This window comes from Uloborus diversus, chromosome 2, assembly GCF_026930045.1.
Source record: "Uloborus diversus isolate 005 chromosome 2, Udiv.v.3.1, whole genome shotgun sequence".
NCBI classification, from domain to species: Eukaryota; Metazoa; Arthropoda; class Arachnida; order Araneae; family Uloboridae; genus Uloborus; species Uloborus diversus.
Genome location: NC_072732.1, coordinates 210,744,162 through 210,764,781, shown reverse-complemented (window position 1 = coordinate 210,764,781; position 20,620 = coordinate 210,744,162). Strand labels below are relative to the sequence as shown.

General features: G+C 31.2%; 1 protein-coding gene across 2 annotated transcripts; it reads right to left on the bottom strand.

Annotated features, from left to right (window-relative positions):
- Nucleotides 1-673: 673 nt before the first annotated feature.
- On the bottom strand, nt 674-19,026 carry LOC129217659 (2-(3-amino-3-carboxypropyl)histidine synthase subunit 2-like). Of its 2 annotated transcripts, none has more exons than XM_054851985.1 (7): nt 18,970-19,026; nt 17,352-17,509; nt 14,335-14,447; nt 8,322-8,542; nt 3,464-4,117; nt 1,491-1,667; nt 674-933 (listed from the first exon to the last, which is right to left on the bottom strand). In XM_054851985.1, the coding sequence occupies exons 2-7, from the start codon at nt 17,502-17,504 to the stop codon at nt 794-796; spliced, it is 1,458 nt and encodes a 485-aa protein (XP_054707960.1). In that variant the 5' UTR covers nt 17,505-17,509; nt 18,970-19,026; the 3' UTR covers nt 674-793. The 2 variants fall into 2 exon arrangements, with proteins under 2 accessions (XP_054707960.1, XP_054707961.1); XM_054851986.1 differs by having other exon boundaries at nt 17,352-17,506; nt 18,970-18,983.
- Between the last annotated feature and the right edge of the window lie 1,594 nt (nt 19,027-20,620).

Sequence of the window (20,620 nt, the reverse complement as noted above, 5' to 3'; positions counted from 1 at the left end):
TATGACTATATTTACTGATACATAATAGTAAAAACCTTTAAAATTTAGGGAAATAGATTATAATATTCAATTTTTGCCCACAACTTTCTAACTGAACATTTAGTTATTGAAAATTTTGAGTCACAAATAATTAAGTTCCAAACACAGGAGCCTACTAAAACAATAATATCATTTGAAAGGGAGCTAATGTACAAGATGGGATATGAAGGGGACTCCAACTCCATTCAACCCATCTGGTGTCAGAATCCTGCATCTCAAAGTGTTCTTCGTCGTGTGTATGAATTGAATGTATTTTTTTTTCATCAGAAAAAAAAGTCATTAACTTTCAAACTGATCTTGTAAATAACAAAGGTAAATTTAAAAAATCAATCTGCAGCATTAAATCTATATATATCTGATGAATTTGTTACACTTATGTACAAAAAAAAAACAAAGTTTGATCAAGTGGAATCTTTAGAATTATATTTTTCTTCGTTGAATATGTTCTTTTTTTTTCTTTTTTTTTTTGTAATGTCATCTTTTATTAAAAAGAAAAGTTAAACTCGATTCTGTGAAATTCTGCAAAAAATATTTGGTTTAAAACATCCTGAATTAGAGGAAATTAATTGTTAATAGCTTTTGACACTTGAAAGAGCAAGCAAAGTACATAAGAAAATAAAGCAACAGATTTTGATATCAATGTAAGATTTATCTGACAATCATCAATAATCATAGAACAAATCTTGATACACAATATTTACATCAGCCCAGAGCTATGGATGCCATAGACAGAATTATAGCTTTTATATTACATCTATGTCTGTGAATCTTGACTCTGTATTTCATCTTCATACTGGCAAGCAATTCCTTTTTTTCCTTGCTGAATGTCGGGTACTGATGTTTTCCCTAATTTTTGTTCTAATCCTTGCCAGCTACGTTGAGTTAAAAACTCACCTGAATAAAAAGAGAGAGAGAGATAAATTGATATGTAGAAAAAACAAAAAATAATGCAGTCAACACCTCATAAATTGAACATGCTTAAGACAATTTACTGTTAAGACGAACTACATTTTTTATCTCTGTCCTATTGTTTATTGCTGTTTGAATAAGACGACCTACGGTTAAATTAAGATAAATAAATACCTTTGTGCTGAACAGTAAAGTAAGAAAAACAACGTTTAAAAACAAAAAAAGCACAAATTTGCCAATTACAGCAGACACGTTTTTCGGCGTTACAGGGAACGCCTTTTTCAATGCAAAAAGTAATGAGCTTATGGATGAAAAGACATCCGACAAAAGCCAAGAGCAGATAAGTGTGCAGCTTAAAAGATAAAAATAGCGGATTAGCCAATCACCAATGAGAAAATTATAAACCGATCAGGAACCAATAGGAATGCAAGCAAAGGCCAAGAGCTATCCGATATGTATCAAAATTACTGATATTTTCGAACATTGTGTATAAGTAACCATGAGATAATTACACCTTTTATCGATCAATAAAATCTACAAACCGGCAGCTTTTGAATGGATGACAGATATTTTCATATCATTTCTGAGAACCATAGTGTTAGTTTCTGATGACTCCAATTCTTCCTTGGCGGTTCCAAATGATCTCATTTTCCCTGTCACTAGGGAAACATCTCCATTAACTTCTTTCGAATGAACTGCATGCATATGGCGGGCAGCACCTGTATTTTATTGAAAAAAAAAGACATTCTATCAAGACATAAATATTGTATAAAATACAAAATTGTATTATTTAATTGCGGTATTTTCAATGCTTTCATAATAATTTACTTTTTTTTTTAAATTCTTTTTTCAAATATTATCAGTTTTTACACATAACTACCAGTTCAGTATGTGTTGAATTAAGCATTTTCAAAGTTGAACTGTTAAATTTTAATATGTTTCACTAATATGTTATTCAGTGCTTTAAGCTCGCTTCAATTTTCCATTTCCTTTTTCTCTTGTCTTTGTACTTCATTGCATGTAGATTGCAACTATGGTAAAATTTAAGTGAAACGATGCTTTACAGTGAATAGTAGGTAAGAACATTTTCTATATAACAGTCTGCTTAATAAATTTATAGAATATAACATAAGGACCAATTTGAGTGGTAGTGGCGTAAGTCAAAATTTTCAATTTGAGTGAAGAATGGATTTGGGTTCTTCTCTAGTTCTTTTGTTAAATGCACCAATTGTGCAAAAAAAAAAAAAAAAAAAAAAAAAAAAAAAAAGCTAAACTGTATTGGCTACTAGGAGTTTCCAAAAACTGTCCACTAACCAGAACTGCTGCTCAAGTTAGAATGCTTGTGGTGTAAGTCAGTTTTCATACAGCTGATTGAAAGAGAGCTAGAATTTTCTGCTATTTTTTAATTTATAACATTTTTTGCATGCACTATTTGACTTTCTTCAATCACAAATATAGAATGACAGTGATGAAAGTCATTTAAAGTTACTTTAAAATAAGTTATAAGAATTTTTTTCAAAAATTGATTCATAATTAAAAAAAAAAAGTACTTAAATACTAATCCTCTTGAAGTTAAAATTTAGGCAATCTTAAAAAAAAAATAAAAAAAAAAAAACCTTCATTTACTGGAAACTACTTTAGAATGATTTACATACCACCAATTTTATCCCTAAAATTTTCAGAGCAAAATTAATTTAAAAAAGCCACAAGAAGCAGTTAACATGTTGGCTAGGCTATTAATGACAAGAAAATTTACAGGATGAGAACTGTTTAACAGAACTGACTATGAGCTATATCCAACAGCCTAGACCAGGAGTTCTCAAACTTTTAGGCACTGCGAGCCCCTTTTTAGACTAAGTATTTTGGCGACCCCCCAAATTTTTAACTCTGTCTAACCCCCCCCCCTAAAACAGTAATTAAAAACTACCCAAATGGTTAATTTTTATCCTTAGAAGCACAAGTAACTAGTAAAATTAACATGAATTTTTGTTTCTTGAATTGTTTTATAATATGACAGTTGTAGACCTTATTGATTTTATAATTTTGCAAAAAATTAAATTAATTTTCTTTAAACTTTTCTTCCACATTGTTTGAGCTACTGTTTGAGAATCCCTGGCCTAGACCATCTTGTCATTTTTATATACCTGGAAGAGTATATGTTGTAGATAAGCCAAAGGTGATAGTGGACCCAAGCAAAATTTTCTGGACACTGTGAAACTTTCAAAAACTATGGAAACTCGACACCCCCCCCCCCTTCCCCATAAAAACTCTTCAAATATTCATATAAAAATTACTGAAAAAACATTTTAAAACTTTTTTTAAATTAATTTTACAATGTGTTGTCAGCTCAAAATTTTTGGCATCAGCAACCCAAAATTTTAGGAAATTTCTGATTATAAACACTCCTTACATAAGAATAAATAAAAGTAGTTGCACAAAACTAAACAGGCATCAACCAAACTTTCAAAAATTAAAACAAAACAGTTAACAATTTAGGAAATGTATTCATATTTACCTGGGAGCAATTCCCCAAAATCAGTGACATAATCGCCAGTCCATTCCCTTGCTTGATTTAGGGCAATTTCTAGTTCATAAGGCGTGACTATAGGTTGATAAAATTCATGGCAGTCCACTATTGAAGACTCCATACATGCAACATTTACAAAAACTTCAATCTCAGCAAAATTCGCCAACTTGGCAGCATTCAGCTTGCCCACCACCAAAGTGTAAGACTTTTTACCTGCACATTTTATAAGGCTTTTTAAGTGTTTTATGATATCCAGATAATTTGAAACTCCCAGAGTACCCACTAAGATGCCAATGATATTGGCATCTTTAGCTTTCTCTATATAATAGTAACGTTTCCTTAAATATTTATTTACATCTAGAGTCTCTGCTTGATATTTTTTATTCTTTGGATGATACGAGTAAAACTTGCATTGATTTAGTGATAACATCAAATTCATTAAAGTAGGGTTCTGTAATCCAATGTAAAACATGGCATAATCAAGTATACTTTGATTATTGGGCATCACAAAGTGCCGGTGGCATTTAGTTATTTTAGTTAGATTTGTATCGTTATCTATTAAGCTCGTGGATGCATTATTTGGTATTTCTAACTCTGAAGTTATAAGGTTTTTGTAATCTTTCAAACTGCCTGTAATATCTCCTAGAAGAAAAAGAAAATAATTGAAAGCATATTTTTAGTGAATTCAATTTTCAAAACATAATATACAAACTAAAATCTACAGCAAGAAGTAGTTTAATCTAGGAATCAAAGGAAAATTTTATCTGTAATTAAAAAATAAAAAAAAACGTGAAAATATACGAAAATTTTACTATGTAATTTTGGTTAGCATAGAAGGAAGTTAAAAGATATTATCTGAGCTCTACAAACTTTTACAGTTTAAAATTTTTCGTATTAACAATACTCAGAGTTGCACTAACAGTGCAACTCAGTGACTAAGTTGCTGAAAATGATAGAACTGACATTCTTTTTAATGTTAAACATGAATTTATTGTATAAAATTGAATATATTTTCCTAACCTCTTTTTTTGGGGGGGGGGGCATGGCAGAAAGTACGACATAAGGTTAATAGAAAATCCTGGTGAACCTCAAATTTTGAAGCATGCCAACTGATGTGGGTTAATGTGGTTATTCAATAGAAACCCTTATGATTTTATGCCGCTGGAGCAATAGTTTATTTCAAAAATAAATTTTGGGAACATAAAAACAAAAGATTGTTATAAGTAAATTGCTCACTTGGGAGTCACTTAATATTTCAAACTGGTATTACTTCAAAACAAGATTAAATAAATAAAGGGGGCAATTCAAGATTTCCAGTTTAACTGTTTTCTAAAAAAAATTGACAGCTCTCCATAATCTTAATCTTTTTTTAAAGCCAAAAGTCAGAAAGAGGTACACAGTTTTATAAACTGTATACTATTCACAAAAATATTTCTGGGAACATGAATTGTTTTGCTGATGATGTCAAAGTTATGGGGACTGTAGAAAATGAAGAACAAGCAAAACAGCTGATAGAGGATCTAGATCATGTTATGGAGTGGGCTGATAAATGGGGTATGGCTGTTAATGTTGGGAAATGTCAAGTGCTACATTTAGGGCATGGAAATAAGTGTACAAGTTATTATTTGTAAGGTTCAGTCATTAGTCAGGCAGACAAAGTTACTGATCTGGGGGTCTTAATAAGTCAGGATTTAAAGTTTAGCCAACAGTGCAGCATTGCTAGTAACAAGGCCAATAAGATGCTTGGGTTTATCAATAGATCTATTTCAAACAAATCTAAAGAAGTTCTTCTGCCCTTATATAGAAGTTTGGTAAGACCTCATTTGGAGTATGCTGTTCAGTTTTGGTCTCCTTATCTTAAGAAAGACATTAATGTATTGGAAAGGGTTCAAAGGCGGGCTACAAGGCTAAAGAGTGGACTATAATAACTTGTAGAAAATTAATGCAATACTGCATAAGAGATGAACAGAATGAATAGAACAGTGACAAACACAATATTAAAAAAAGAATGAACCTTTATTTGCAAGCACGGAAACTCAACTGATTTAGTGTTGGCGTTGCCAATCAAGAAGTTTAAACTAAACATCACAAATATTGATACGATATAAAATCGATATATTACAGACTTTCCCACTTAGATTATGATTCCAGGCTTAGAAGGCTAAAAATGTACAGTCTTGAGCAAAGAAGAGACCGAGGGGACATGATTCAGTTGTTTAAATTTATTAAAATGAAAGATGATACGGGGCTGAAGTTTAGCACTGAAAACAGGACAAGGGGTCATTGTTTTAAGCTATTTAAATCTCAGGCTAATATGGATGTTAGGAAAAATTATTATTTTAGCAGGGTAGTGGAACCTTGGAACAGTTTACCGGAAGAGGTGGTAATGAGCAAGGGAGTAGATAGTTTTAAGAGGGCAATTGATCTTCACTGGGGATTGTAAATTGACTCGGACCAGTCTAGCTGGGCCCAGAGCCTGTTGCTGGTCGTCACTTTTGTATTTGTATAAAACAAAACAAAACCTAAGAATTTTTAATTCAACTACAAAGCAATCTGAATTTGCAAATAAACATCAATTAGTCCTGCTAGTATATCATTATCTTAGCATGGTGGGTAGTATGCAGAAGCAATAACTCAAATACATCAGAAAATGTTTAGTCCCTGTATAATAACTCAAACACACACAAATTTTTAATCCACATTTCTTTTCAAGCACTCCTTCAATTATGAAAAAAACGAGCTGATGTGTGCATCACATGACTTCCTTTTACTCCAATTTAATGTCATTTCCCCATTATTGGCAATTTTAATGTGATTCAATAGTTTACTCTCTAAATATCACCAACAGTGGCCAAATTAAAACCAAATTTAAAAAAAAAATCACCAAATTTGTCGCCAAGTTAGCGACAAAACTTGGCGACCAAAAGACTAGCGGTATATTGCCAATTGTCCGACAAATTATAACACCACTTGAGTTTACATCAAAGTTAACGATGATTTCTTCCCAAATAGAGGCAAAAGACCCCCTTAGAAACATCCGAATGCAACCAAAAGAGAAGGTGCACAACTAGGCCCCCACTAGGAGTCTACGTACCAAATTTCAACTTTCTAGGACATACCGTTTTTGAGTTATGAGAGATACATACGCACATACATACGGACGTCTCGAGAAAATTCGTTGTAATTAATTCGGGGGTCGTCAAAATGGATATTGCGGGTGTCTGTAGGTTCCTATGCATATATCCAACGTGTGGTCGGGTCGAAAAAAAACTCAACATTCATTCGGTAGTGAGAAAAATGGAAATTAAGGCTGATTTTTGAGTGAAAATTTTTTCGCAAATACAATACTTCATTTTTTGTAAAAGGAAGTAAAAATTAAATTTTTTAACATTTAATGTATTAAAATACTAACATTTTCAGATAAACTTTTTGATTCTTTTGTCTTTCATTGAAGTATAAGAGTGTTAGTATGTAATTTGCTTGCTGAAATAAATAATAATTATTTATAAACAGCAGTGTAGTGGGAAAAAATATTTCAGTGAACTCATCTTGGCGGGGGCAAAACGAAAGGTGGTTTGAATCTAATTTACATTACATTTGCATTAGTTTCACAATTAAAAAGCCAAATATTTCGCGAGACAGCATATTCACGCATTCCTCCACTACAGCACTGTTTACCAGTAACACATAGGGGTGAGTTGGGATCAATGGGATTGCAAGAGGAATGGGATAGCAGTGTTTATGCTGATATAACATGAAAATTATTTCTAGTTCGTCTAGTAGATGTCACAAATTGTAAATTTCTACGTATGTCATCCCATAATTTGTTGAATTTAACATTGTTGACTATGTACAAAGGGATGGTGTAGTGAATTTAAAAAAAAAGTTTAAAGCAACTATGCATCTATTGGAAAAGCTAGAAAGAATTTTTAATTTTATTTTGGTATAAATGTAGCTGTCTCATTCTTCCCTTGTCCTTTTCCTCCCAACTCTCTTTTATATGTAATTATTTAGCCATTAGTCATTTTCAAGACTCTGACTGTCAATACCATTAAAAAGATGACAAATTAAGAATTTCATTAAAGCTGTAATCAAAGTAGACAATCTTTCTGATATTTTTTCACCTAAAAACACACATGGACAGGAAAATTAAAACAATAAAAAAAATTGTCTTTAATAAACAAAATTTATTAAAATTTGAGATTTTACCCAGTGACAAGTAAATTCCATTTGTTGTTTCGTTAAGGAGAAAATATTTCTCCCTTGAGTAACTTTTCAACTAAATTAATTTGCAAATATTCACTCAGTCTTATGACATGCAGCAATGTTATAGTTAAGCATTAGTTGTGAATAACAAAATGTATTTCATCATTTTGGAATAACATTGAACAAGTTTATAACTGATGGTGAAAATAACTACGCAGTTTAAGCTAAAGACCTTTTTCTAAATGCATAATATTTTCATTTTGTTAGGAAATATCTTGGAAATTCCTTGCTCTTTTTGCCCCCAAGTTGACAAAAAATAAATGAGTAAAGTAAGAAATAACTTTGTCAAAAACACAAATTAAAGATTAATGCAGACACTTTTTTTGGCATTACAAGGAATGCCTTTTTCAATGCAAAAGAAATGAGCTTATGGATGAAAAGACATCCGACAAAGCTCATCGCTTTTGCATTGAAAAAGGCGTTCTTTGTAACGCCGAAACACGTGTCTGCAGTAATCTGTAATTTGTGCTTTTTGACATACTTTTACTTTTAAGCACAAAGGTATTTATTTATTTCAAATAAATGAGTAATTAACCAAAGAAAAACACATTTTTTTATCATGCATATAATTAGAACTCACCAACTGCATAGGAATACATGACATCATATACAATAGCAACTAAACAATCCTTGTCGGGAAGGAGCGTTTTGAATGCATGTACAACATCTGGAATGTCTATGTTGTATTTCCCAAAAACGTACAACACGGGTAATCTTTTGTTAGGACTCAAACAAGCATGTCCAAAATGTATGATTGCATCACAGCCTACATGTTCAGCTGCTATTTCATCCACACAGCAACTACAGAAACAAAAATAATATAAGATTTGGGAGAGCACTGTTTCATTTCAACTAGATTTTTTTTTAGTAAAATAACTTATTACATGATAGAATATAAGTTTCCTATAAACAATATTAATTCAAGTGTTTCAATCACTTTTTATCCTTCTATCAAATATTTTTTCTCTTTACAAAATTAAAAGTAATATTCCATAACAAAAATATTCATTGAACAGGGACCACGTTAAGCATTCACCAATGCGCCAAATGCGATAAAATCGTAAATTCGGTGAAAAAAAATTCGAATTTGGAGAAAATTCTCCGAAATTTCCATAGAAAAAAATATCTACATTCAGACGTCAATCTAGATAAAAATTAGGTCCTTTTACAGAATTCAGACCCCTAAAAACAGGCTCTTCACAAAATTCCGAACCCTCAAAAGCAGACATTTCACTAAAACTCCCAGATTAGCAATCACTGAAAGTTGTTTCATACTCCGACCATTCGATGTCTTAAACTTCGGACTAAGATAGGAATGCAGTCTTTATTTCATTAAAAGCCTTTATTTCTACTCTCAAAAAATTAAGTTATACTTCACTCTCTGATTAAATATTTCTGCAGACAAAAATACATTAAAATGAGTAAAAGTTAGTTTTTGACTAAGACTTTCGAAATTTGGCTAACACTTCAAAAAATTGGCTAATTTACTGGATAACGATTCGAAATCCTTAGCGCGGTCACTGATTGAATAATATAAAACACAGTCGAACCTCCATACACATTGAACTTCCACATATCAAAATTTTCTATATATCGCCCAGCAAATTTCCATGTTCATTACATAGAACAATTGTTTCTATATATCGAAAATATCTCTGTATATAAAAAAAAATTTTGAGATATTCCCAGTTTTTTTTTTCCACTTTAGACTGTTTTTCTCATGAAAAATGAAGGTTAGGGAAGAAAATTATGTTCACTAAGGATTGCTATGAAACTCACATGAAATCTGGGGTTGAAGGGAGTGTAACTAGGTCGTTGTTTCGTTCTGGAGTTCTTAATTCATTCAAGATTATTTCAAATCTTAGTTAATCTTAGTAATACAGTAAAATCAGTTTCAAGTTATCCCTATTGCCTGTTCATTATCATTCCTAGTCTCTTTAGCTTCAGTGAAAATCATTCAAGTTAAGTAGATTGTTTTTTTACTTTTCTCTTGATTACGTTGTCAAAACGAGAATCACCTAATGTTGCAGATCAAGTTGAATTGCTGAAGAATGAAGATTCATGAAGGCGCAAAAAATCATTTCTGGTAAATTCAGTATTTCCACAAGCGGAGTTCCCGCTATTATGAGAAATCAGAAAGCTGTAATAAAAGAACTGAAACTTACAGAAAACTCACTCAAAAACATGAAACGGCATTACAATTGGCAAAAATTAGCTTTAATTTTAATGTTTTAGCAGATTTTTATGATAAACAAAGATTGCTTCTATATAATGAAATTTCTGCACATTGCATTTTTTTCCGGAAATTTGCTACTTTGATGTATGGAGGTTCGACTGTAAAATACTAAATTTACCAAATATCTTAAACCAGGTAGTAACCAAAAGGTAAATATGACTGTACAGCTTGTGACTGGTTGTCTCTTTTCTATTTGCATTTGTCAGTATAAAAATTAAGTCAGTAAAATAATAACAAAATGAGAGGAATTACACTTATATCTGTTTCCTGGATGTGATAATTGTGAAATTTGATCTATGAATGAGTAAACTGAAAAATAATTCAGTTTCTTGCGGGGTTCAGTTACAAATGAATGACCAAGATTCATAGTGGTCTTTAGTGTTGGAAACCTCTTTCATTTCAAATACAGTTTGAAAATTTAACAGAGGTTTGAAAATTGGTTATATTTTATACATTAGCCTTACTTGTAACTTAATGATTATTTCTGCACGCTACAGTAAACTCTTGATTATCCACGGATCAGAGTGGCACAGTAACCACAGATAAGCAAAATCGAGGATAATCTGCAAATTAGGTCAAAACGATGCTAGTGCTTAGTAGCTTAAAAAGATAATGTCTCAAAAAGATTAATAAAACTCTCATGTATTTAGAAAAAATAACTAAAACAATAACAGTATATTCAAAAATACATGTAAAAGTTTAAAAAGGATTGTTCATTACTGTAAACTTTACTCACATGCGCGAGCAAATCGTGCAAGGAGATAATTACAACAGATCAAGCTAGGTTACACTAAAAGCACACAAGAGAGGGGAGAGATTTTTTTGAGGGCTGGTCCGGTCACTCATTTAAGAACATAAGTAGTTTAGATGTACAGCACTAAGTAGAGTCAGGGTTTATACCCTTTAGGCAGAAAAAAATTCAAGCACTTTTCAAGGTAAAAAATTTTGTTTTCAAGGCAATATCATAAATTTGTACTAAAGATATTGTATGCAGATTTCATTTACTACAAACACATAGCAATAAGGCAATAATACAAAAAAGTATAGGAAAGCAAAATTGCTTTTTCTACAACGAGAGACGCTTTGATGAAAGATCTACTGCGTTGAAAGTTTTTCTGAAAATGTTTGAAAAGTTTGGTCATAAAGAGAAGCAGATACCAAAAGGTTTAATTTTGAGGTTTTTCAAAGGTTGCAGCAGTCAGAGGTTTGTATATGTTCTAGAATCAGCAAATTAATATTTAAAAAAAAAACCTTTCATAAGTGCTTTTAACTTTTAAGGGAAGAAACTAAAATACCCAAGTTCAATGGCATTGCCAGAGAGGAGTTTTTGAAGTCACTCCCCCCCCCCCCGGGTTTCAACATTTATTTCCAATATCTATACAGTGGTTTATTACAATATAAGGGCGGTTAGGACAAAAACACTACCCAGAAAGTTATTTCAGTTTTCGCTATTAAGTTCTAAAAATTTTAGGTTTGCAAATCATTTTTAAGTATGCAAATCAATTATTCGTATGTATTTATTAGCTTTTCAGACAATAAGGCATCTCAACTGTCCTCGAGTAAATTTAAAAATTAGGAAGTAAGAAAAGTTTATGAAAGTCCACAGTCCAGTCTCTACACCTCAAAGTATACAAAAGCAGCTTAAGCAGTGATAAATACTGTGAATGCAAACTTGAGCCTATTCAGCTTTCATTGATTAACTTGCAATAGACAATAAATGTGCAAGTTCAGATTTATAGAGCCATATTTCGAAATTGAAAAGATTCACAAGAAGTTGACATATATTATGACAAAAGTAGTTTTATTTTGGGAAAAAATGGGTTATTGTTGAAATTAGAATGTAAATTTAGAAAGGCAATAATATTCAGGTGATTTGTGAGTTCATAAAAAATTACCTGAAAGTTTCAAAGAGCAAAATGGGGCGAGGGGGGGGGGAATAATTTTTAAAACTAAGACCCCTATTACTTGAATATACATATGTACAACAACTTTTGCTATGCATACAATTCATAAAATAGTTTATTAAGTCAAAATATTTTGCATAGAAATACCATGCCCAGTGCCTGTTGATAACCAGCAACAGGCACTGGGCCTAGCTAGGCTTGTACTGGTCAATTTATTAGATCCAAATGAAGATGAATGACCCTCCTTAAGCTATCTACCCCTTTGCTGATTAAAGCCTCTTTCGGTAAGCTCCAAGTACCCACAACCTTAATAAAGTAGTAATTTTGAACATTTGAGGAAAAGGGGAAAAATTGGAGATATAGGGAGGTAAAAGCATAAAAACGAACACTACTGGATTTCAAGTGAATAATCATAACACAACCACCCCTGTTATACACCTTATTTATTTTAGCAAACATAAAAAAATGATGTACTTATAAATAAAATTATATAAATCAACTTTATATTTAAAATACAAACTTTAAGTTAATTTGTTAGGTGCTCAACTGCTGAAATTTGAATTTTTTAAAAAAAAATCTGCTATGACCAAAAATTAGGTAAAGATAATCATTCAAAATTGCAAAAATAAATTAGCAAATAATTAAACAAGACCAAGGTAATAAATTCTTTAACTCTTTAGTTATTAAAATAAAAAATAAAATAAGCTAATCCGATGTAGCAGTGTCAAAATAACTACTAATTGCCAAAAATATAAAAATACTTACAAAATGCAAAAGGATTGAAATCTCAAACAAGGGAAGCAAATTTTCGCGAATTAAGTTTAATGTTGTCATGTTTCCCATAAAATAAACTTATATTTTACTGAAATTAAACATAAAATATGCTAATCTACGGTAGCAAATATGAAAATAACATCCGATTAGTGAATATATTTAAATATTTGCAAGATGCAAAAAGATTGAAATTTCAAACACGAGAAGCAATTTTTCGCAAAGTCTGAGTTCGTTCGACGTGGCATGTTTCCCATGAAATAAATTTATTTGTTTTTTATTAAAATTAAACAAAAAATATACTAATCTAAGGTAGCATATGCGAAACTAACATTTGATTAGCCAAAATATTTAAATATTTGCAGGATGCAAAAAGATTAAAATTTCAAACACAAGAGCAATTTTCCGCGAAACCCGAGTAAGGTCAATGTTGTCATGGTTTCCAAATCAATTTCTTTGTTAATTAATGAAATTAAACAAAAAATAAACGTGGCATGTTTCCCATGAAATAAATTTATTTGTTTTTTTATTAAAATTAAACAAAAAATATACTAATCTAAGGTAGCATATGCGAAACTAACATTTGATTAGCCAAAATATTTAAATATTTGCAGGATGCAAAAAGATTAAAATTTCAAACACAAGAGCAATTTTCCGCGAAACCCGAGTAAGGTCAATGTTGTCATGGTTTCCAAATCAATTTCTTTGTTAATTAATGAAATTAAACAAAAAATAAACTAATCTAAGGTACCATATGTCAAAATATCTTTCGGTTGTAAAAAACATCAAAATATTTACAAGATGCAAAAGGATTGAAATCCCAAACACGGAAGCAATTTTTCGCGATGTTGCATACTGAACACATGTTCAGAAAATTGCATTGGTGAAATACTTTTTTAAAACTTCTAAGCACAATTCGTTGATTTTTGGGAGAATTTAAGCACTAAGAAACTTTTTCAAGGTTTTAAAACTTTTTCAAGGTTTTCAAGCACTTGAAAATGAACTTTTTTTTTCAAGCACTTTTCAAGGTTTTTCAAGGGCGTACGAACCCTGAGAGTAGATCTAAAAATTAGGTTTCAACTTAGGTTTTGGTGACCATGAAAGGTTGTTAAAAGCCATTGGAAGGGAGGGGGGAAAAAGAATATAAATTTCTAAAAATAGATTTTCAACTGGTTAGGTTAAAATGTGCATTTATCTACATTCTGGGTCATTTCACGGTATTTTTACATTTATGTAGAATCTGTAACGTGACGTTTTTTCCCCATAAATTTTTAATTTACTGTTTGATTTGCAAATTATTTTAATTTGAGTTAGTGTGTTAGTAGAAAAGGCTCAAAATAAAATAATATGCTAATCAAACATTAAATTAAAAAGTTATGGCAAAAAAAGGTCACCTTACGAACTCGACATAATTGTCAAAAATACCGTGAAATGACCCTTCTGTTAATCATTGCGAAAACAATCATTTTTTTGAAAGCGTGAACTGTTGCAGATAACATTATAACATGTTTCAAAGTATAATATGCAGCCTGTTTTTAAACAATATCATTCCCGACTCAACTGCTGTTGTATATTTCTGCTCAACTTTTAACTCTATACTTATTATGTTTTAAAGATTCCAGACAAAAGAATGATTGTATAGCTGTTTGTATAGAATCATACAGTGGAAAAGAAACTCCTACCTGCTGTATGACGTATCACCAAGAATGAAAAATTTTTTAGAAGTTTCTTCTTGAAGTTTTAAAGTTATTGCACCGGAATCAGCTAACAGTCCATCTGGAAATTGTAGTGCAATCTAAAAAGGAAAGAATGAGATTTGTTATAGAAAAAGTTTTCTTCCTCTTCTAACTTTGACAATCCCTAAAGAAATTTGACTTGTGTAACAGTTGGCCTATTTCAAGATCTCAGTTTTTCTTTATATGATGTCCAAAAATCAGTCCTTGAAAAAGGTACACTGCATTAGAATAAAATTTAGTTTATGGGCAATTTTACCCCAAATTGTCATGCATTCTTGGGCGTATTTAAACTGCCCATGAAGATAGAAAATTATATGTTAGTTTATCTTTAAAACAGATCAATATGTATTATTTGGTAGGAATGTACATTTATCTAAAAATTCCAATAAAGCTTATCGTTAACAGGTTGCCCAGGAACATCAAGAGATTTCACAAAAAAAAACTCTATTTACAAAGCTTTTCACATAAAGATAACAGTTAACGAGAAGGGTGAAAATTGTTGACAGGCAGTCATTTGATCAGGAGGGGGATCTCTCTCCAAGGGTTGATTCAGCATCTGGTTTTGGAGAGGGTAATTTCTAAAAGGGGGTCATAGATGTCACTTTTAGGCATAAATAGGCTCAGGGTTCGTACTCAATTTCAGAAATAAAATGAAGGAGTTTTGGAGGAGTTTTGAATGAGTAAAATAAGATTTTGAAGGCGTACTAATGGGTTATCCTTTAATGATGTCGCACTTTTTTCTCAACATGTTTGACCCCCTTCCCCTTTGTCACTAAGTGTCACACTTCACCTTATTACTCCTCTTGTCATTAACTGTGTGATTTCACTTCTTGTCACAATTTCATGAACTCGTCTCTCCCTCAAGGCATGACATCATTTGTGGATGACCCTTTGTACAATAACTGCGATTTACTAAACAATTGTCTTTTTAACACAATCACTTAATATAGTACATCTACCTATTCATTTTTAAATATTTAAATAATAATTAGACAAACTGACTTTTGCTGCTGAGAGTTTAGGAAGGAAAAGCAATAATCATAAACTTGAAAAAATAGTCAAGCACCATTTAAACATGTTTTACTACTTATGAAATGTCTTAGTCATCTAATAATATTCTCACATTCAACTTTTAAGACTTCTATGATCAATTTGTAAATCACATCTTTTGAAAAAAATATATGCAATTACTACATCAAAATCGTCCATATACCTCTTTGCCTTGTGACAATGTTAAGTTGTTGATCGAAGTATTTTAAGTTACTGTCATAGAGGAAGATTATGTAGTCTTGAACTAAAAAAGAAGGAGTTAAAACCAAAATGAAGGAGTTTGAAGGGCCCTTCAAAAGAATTTCCTGAATGAAGGAGTATTGGAGGAGTTTTGAAGGAGCGTACGAACCCTGAGGCAGTGGCATAGATATTTTTCATGAGGGGGGGGGACCTACCTACGCCTTTGTAAATAGTGTAACTATTTGCTAGTGTACTAATGCGCCTATTTGCGCCTTCGTAAATAGGGATTTAGGGCTAAGTTTTTGAAGTATAAGTCCTTAAAATGCAGCTTTAAACTTAAAAGGAACTTGGTCACTTAAAGGGAAACCTCTCTCTCAATATGTGCTTGTATCCCTCCCTGGCTTTTAAAAACATATAGCACTTTTGCATCTGTGTGTATATACTTTATTGGATTATTTTGCTTTAAAAATGATACAGGCTGCAATGTTGACTATTGGCTATTACAATGTTTTCCTAGAAAGATTTATTGGAGACATTAAAAAAAATACTTAAAGAGCATTTTTATAACAAAGTAGCATTTCGATACCCGGCATTGCTCGGGTAATGGAATTAGCAGGGGATAACAGTGCTTGGTGCACCAGTTACAAAAATCCCCTATACAGTAAAACCTGTCTACAACGATACTGTTGGGACCTAAAAAAATATTGTAATAGACAGGTTATCGTTATAGACAGTTTGATTATTCATGCTGACATTTTGATGGGGCCAAAAAAAAAAATTGTTATAAACAGGCTATCGTTATAGACAGTATCGTTATACACAGGTTTCACTGTATAATAATTACTTATTACCTATAATTTTTTCAAATTTTGGGAAGATCCCGTGCCCCTGGACTCCTTATATATATATGCCCTCTTGTCCTTAACTGTCACTAACGATCCTTTTAAAGTATCGGTTTTCTTTACCCGAGCAATGCCGGGTACAGGAATGCTAGTACAGTAAAACCTGTGAAGTTGACCACCTGTCTATGTTGACCGCTTTTTTCAGGCACGGAATTAGCCCTTATCATATAAATCAACCTCTGTAAGTTGACCACCTGTTTAAACTGACCACTAAAATAGTGCACTGCAGGTGGTCAACTTACTCAGGTTTCACTGTATATATATGTATGTTATCTCAGGACATTGATTTTTATCATTTACTTTTATGATGTGAAATAAAATTTAAATGCTTTATATATTTTGTCTGTGATGATGTTCTTAAAAACTTCGTTTTCAGTTTTGCAAAAGCAAAAGACAGAAACATTATTATTTGACTTGAGAAAAGCCTTGAAGAATCATGTGAGAAACAAAAACAATATCAAATTTATAATTTGCTATCGATCAAAAGTTGAGATGAAGTACTGAATATAATGATTTGAATGGAGGAAAGCCTTCAAAAATAAAGAGATTTAAATTTCAATTACAGGTTTTAATTTCACAGAAATTAAGGGGCTTTGATTAATTTCTCCCAAACTAATTGATATTTTGAAAAATCCTTTCTTAGTGGATACTTTCGTAATCATGTGGACATGCCTGCCAAATTTCAAGTTTGCCGCTTCAGCCATATTGACTGTGCGTTGATATATATATATTATATATATATATATATATATATATATATATATATGTTATCTCAGGACATTGATTTTTATATATATAGATTTCAAATTATGGAAACCAAGTGTCAATTACCTTTGTAAAATCGTTCGTTTGGATCCATTTGATGCATCTCTTTATTTCATAAATGTCATCAATAGAATAGCAAACATCTTGTTTTTCTTCATTAGTTATGGATACTGTTCGGCTAACCAGGCCTGAATCATCACTGCTGAATGCAACAGACATGGCTACTGAAAGGAAACGTATCAAAAAATTTCTTTGATCATATAATTTATGGCTCCAGAGCAGACAAATAAACAGCATATTCATAACCTTTTAACCCTAACAGCAGACATTTAGAGAATTTAAAGTGCTGCTAATGAAAATTTCTGATATTTAGCTTAATTATTATAAATAAATGCATGCATTACATTAGTATTAGATACATAAATTTTGTTCTTATTTAATTAAAATGGTTTACAAATCTAAAAGGCTATTTAAAGTGCATAAAAAATATACAATAACTGAAAAGTTTATGAGAAAAATGTTTCAGAATTTGAGATACCTACAAAAAATAAAGTTGAAAAATCCCCCCAAAAGAAACAATCATGCCTATTTATAGCAAAATTAAGGGACCAAATAAAATTCCGTTATAAACAGTTAAATAACACACAATAAAACCTGATGGATAACTGAAGCTATTTATGCAGTATATAGCTTTCTATTGCACCAAATTTCAAGGCGCCACAATTTTTGTCGGTTGTAAATGAAATCTTGTTGTAATTTAATTCAAGCAATGTAATTACAATTAAATCAGGACTGAAAAATTATTCTGAAATGGATATTTTATAGAATTTGCATTTGTTGTAATGGGATTTAATGCATTATAGTCATAAATTCTCTATACAGTAAAATCTGTCTACAACGATACTGTTGGGACCTTTAAAAAATATTATAATAGACAGGTTATCGTTATAGACAGTTTGATTATTCATGCTGACATTTTTCTGGGGCCAAAAAAAAAAAAAAAAAATTGTTATAGACAGTATCGTTATACACAGGTTTCACTGTATAAGGCTTAGTTGTAAACGAGTGCATTAAATACAAGTATTTAATATACACCACTCATTTAATATCATTTGGCATGAAATATGTAAAAGCCATCGGCAAAGCTCTGTATGATCAGAGAAATCTCTAGGGTTTTTTCAAGGGTTGAAAAGCAAGAGGACACTTGGGTGAAAACAAAGAAATGTTGCCTTTATTGCTAAAGAAGATAAAAAAACGACTATATTTTAGGACTTAAAAATGCTCAGAAAAGATCACTGAAAAATGGAAAAACCACTTAATATTGACTTATAGATAATGGCAGAAGTATATGCTACTCATGCTTGCAATGCTATAAATTACAATGCAATCACAGTGAGTTGGTGAAATAGGGAAGACAAATCAAACAAATTTCTTAACGGCCAGGAAACTTATTTCGATCTGTTCTCATCCAAATATTTTCAAAGTAAAAGCATAGAATCAAAGACTAAAACTACATGTCAGGAATTCACAAAATTGTAGTTCGTTAAACAGAAGATTCAATAACAAATATTCCAACAATACATGGAGAATGCAACTTGATTCTTACAAAAATTGCTAGAGATGACAATGGAAATATCAACACTCGAATAATGTTAAAAAATGAAGAGAAATTTTAGCAATATACCTTCAATATGAAGCCATTACCTTACATGTGGTTTGTTTGTTTACAATTCAAAATCGAACGGTTAAATCCCGACGAAGAGAATGCTCTGTGATGTCATATCCGTCGTTCAGATTCACAAGCAGCTTTTCATGCTGCCATCTATTGGATAACAGTGTAAGTAGCCAACAAAAAAAAGTTTTTTTTTTTCTTTCTTTTTCTGGAAGAAGTGAAATTATTTGTTAATGTCTACAAAGAGAGGGAGAGAGAGCGAAAAAAGAGAATCATTTAATTTTCTATTCATCTATCTTCAAAAATATATTTGAGCAAGGATGTATAATCAATGAAAAATATAGATACACTCAAACCTCTTTTGTATGGTATTTTTTGTGCGTGATTTTTTTTTTTTTTTTTTTGAATATAATCATGTATTTGTTTTGAATGTGTATGAAAATTATTTATTAAATGAGCGGAAATGATTTATAAAACGAGTTCCAGGTAATATCTTCAAGTGAAGATAGGGGCATTCCGATGGAAATTCACAGTGAACTACCAAAAATTTCCTTCCGGAAATTTTTCGGGAGTCGGCAAAATTATCATCACTTATTGGTTTGTTTTGATTTCGTTTAAATATAACATTTTGGGTTATTTTCTACGTGAGATTTTTTTTATGTGGTACCACCGCATAAAATTTGTTTTTTAACTGTGTTGGGAAAACAACTTTTTATAGCTACGACTCGTTAAGTTTCGAACAATTTTTTAATGCGATTTTTTTAAATGCGGTCCCCATCCACCGCATAAAAACAGGTTTGGATGTACAACAATCCTGCTTTGTTTAAAACTTATTCGTCAACTTTCCACAATTATTAATTTTATAGTTAAAAAAATAGCAAGACTAAGGAACAATTTAGTACAGTTTAAAAAGCAATTAAATTTGTGTGTTAAAATAACGACTGGTGCAAGAAGGGTCGCTGAGACTTCAAAACTGCACAATTGAAAATATTTTCGCATTAATAAAATTTAATAACCAATTTCGTCCATGACTTTCACAAATTATTATTTTTATTGAAAATAGTTATCACAAATATTCTATTTAGAAAGTTGCTGAGGGGAAATATATTGCACACAAAGTTCAACGATATAAATTCTATCGTTGTTTCCTTATTTCTTTCCATAAAAAAAATAATAATAAAAACCTTTTCAACAAGTATTCCCCCCCCCCCCCGAAAAAAAAAGTTTTGAAACGGAAGGGAACTGTGTCAATATGGAAAAATTAAGAATTATCTCTTAATTTTATGCCACAAACACTCAAATTTGAATAACCATAGAACTGTCATTTTAATATTAACTGCAGACATGAGTAATTTCTTTCAATCTATAAGAGAACATGTGCATACATCCTAATTGTGCTGAATGCAAAGCGACTAATATGAATCGAAATCCGAAAATCTGTCTTTAAAAAACAAAAAAAAAAGGTTTATATGATGTTACCTTAGCCGGAAAGCAATAAGTCTGGATCCTCTAAAGCTTATGCAGTGACACCCTTTGCTCCTCTTCTCTGATTTGGCCTATATATATATATATATATATATATATATATATATATATATATATATATATGTTGTTCTATGCCTTATACGCTTGACTCTTATAGCCACAGAGACATTTTTACTCT